At 47.9% G+C, this 2,018-nt stretch overlaps 1 protein-coding gene across 1 annotated transcript; it reads right to left on the bottom strand.

Moving 5' to 3' along the window:
• Positions 1-1,289: 1,289 nt before the first annotated feature.
• Positions 1,290-2,018, bottom strand: LOC137456223 (olfactory receptor 10A7-like). Its single transcript, XM_068167519.1, is given in 2 exon segments — positions 1,290-1,601; positions 1,603-2,018. Coding segments are annotated over 2 exon segments (708 nt in total). The 3' UTR covers positions 1,290-1,309.

Genomic DNA, 2,018 nt, shown 5'->3' with positions numbered 1-2,018 from the left:
ATGGCTGGCAACAGCTGAGACAACAATGACAAACTCATATGAGTATGAAATGTCTAAAACATAACCAATTCAGAGTTACTAGCCTGTCATTTAATTTTTTTCCAGTGTGCCACATTCTGGCTATGCAATTAGCTGTGTCACTGAGACAGCTGGAGTCATGCTGGTGTGGTTACTCTAAAGCAGAGATCAAACTGCTCCCTCTGAATCAGATCCATTCCTCTGACCTGCCCTTAACTGCATAAAAAAAATTACTCTCTAAATCTAAATTAGTCACCTAAGAATCAACTGTCCTCAAAGTCTCTGAAGTGAAATGGCTGACTGCTCAGAGGAGAGGGACTGCAATCAGCTGCTCTGGGCAGTCATAGAATGGCTTAGGTTGGATGGGACCTCAGAGATCATCCACTTCACCCTCCCCACCATGGACAGGGACACCTCTCAACTAAACTCAGTTGTTCAAGGTCTCATCCAAACTGGCCTTGAACACCCCCAGGCAGCAGGCAGCCACAGCCTCCCTGGGCAGCCTGTGCCAGAGTCTCACCACCCTCACACTGAAGAACTGCTTCCTCAGTTCCAGTCTGATCCTGCTCTGCCTCAGTTTCAAACCATTGCTCCTTCTCCTGTCTCTAGACATCCTTATGAAAAACCCTTCTGTAGCCTTCCTGCAGGATCCCTTCAGGTACTGGCAGGCAGCTCTAAGGTCCCCCTGGAGTGCCCTCCAGGCTCCCCCAGCTCCCTCAGCATGGCCTCACAGCAGAGCTGCTCCAGGCCTTGGATCATCTTTGTGCCCTCTCTGGACTCACTCCACCAGCTCTGTGTCCTTCTTATGCTGGGGACACCAGAACTGGAGGCAGTATTTAAGGTGGAGCCTCACCAGAGCAGAGATGCTGAAATCGGAACTAGTGAGCCAGGTAAGCAGAGAGATGACCTTTTCTCCTCCCTTTAGGGCAGCTCAGGCAGGTGAGATCAGCTAACTGGACAGTGAAAAGTCTGGGGTAAGTAACCAGGCCCTGAGTGCTGAAAATGTAAAGAGGAGAATCTTCCTTCAAATACCATAAATTATTTTCTTTCATTGTCTTCCAGAGCAAGAAAATGGACAAAACATTCTGACCTTCAGGACATTTTCACATTTCTTGACTACTTTCCACAGAGCATCCTGCACCTCTGTTTCTCAGACTGTAGATGTGGGGGTTGAGCAGGGGAGTCACAACAGTGCAGAAAACTGAGAAGACTTTATTCAGTGCTCTCAGAGTCCTGGTTCTTGGCAGGATGTAAGCAGTTATTAAGCTTCCATAAAAAACAGTAATAACAATCAGGTGGGAAAAGCCTTTTGTATCCCAGTGGTAGAAGACATTCTCAGGACAGTGGTGATGACACAGGTGTAGGACACCAGGGTCAGTAGGAAAGGGGGTAGTGCACATAGTGATGAGAGGATGGACCTCACCATCTCAGTCAGGCTGGTGTCACAGCAGGAGAGTTTGATCAACGGAGTGAAATCACAAAAGAAATGGTTGATAAACCTGGGCCCACAGAAGGAATGTTGTAAAATCAGGAAGCAGCTGATGGCCATAACCAGCAAGCCACTCATCCAAGAATCTGCTGCTCATGGCAGCTCTGTAGTGAAGAGGTTTGCAGACTGCCAAATACCAATCATAGGACATCGCCGATAAGAGAAAACTCTCAGTGACTGCTAGAGAACCAAAGAAGTAAAGCTGTGTGATGCAGCTGCCAATAGAAATGCTCTTGTCCCCACTCAGAAAGCTGGACAACATCCTGGGCAGGATGGTAGAGCTGTAGCAGATCTCCAAGCAGGACAAGTTGCGCAGGAAGAAGTACATGGGCGTGTGAAGGTGCTGGTCAGCCACCACCAACACTAAAATGAGACTGTTGCCAATCACAGTCACGACACAGATCGTGAAGAACAGGAAGGAGAGAAGAGATTGTACTTCTGGGATAGTCCCAAATTCCAGGAGCATAAATGTTGTGACAACTGTTTCATTTCTGCAGTCCCCATCTGCCAT

The sequence above is a fragment of the Melanerpes formicivorus genome, unplaced genomic scaffold, assembly GCF_026170545.1.
Source record: "Melanerpes formicivorus ecotype bairdi unplaced genomic scaffold, bMelFor1.0.p_v2 SCAF_119, whole genome shotgun sequence".
In the NCBI taxonomy this organism is placed as follows: domain Eukaryota; kingdom Metazoa; phylum Chordata; class Aves; order Piciformes; family Picidae; genus Melanerpes; species Melanerpes formicivorus.
Note: the sequence above shows the minus strand (reverse complement) of the source record. Positions and strands in the feature narration are given on the sequence as shown.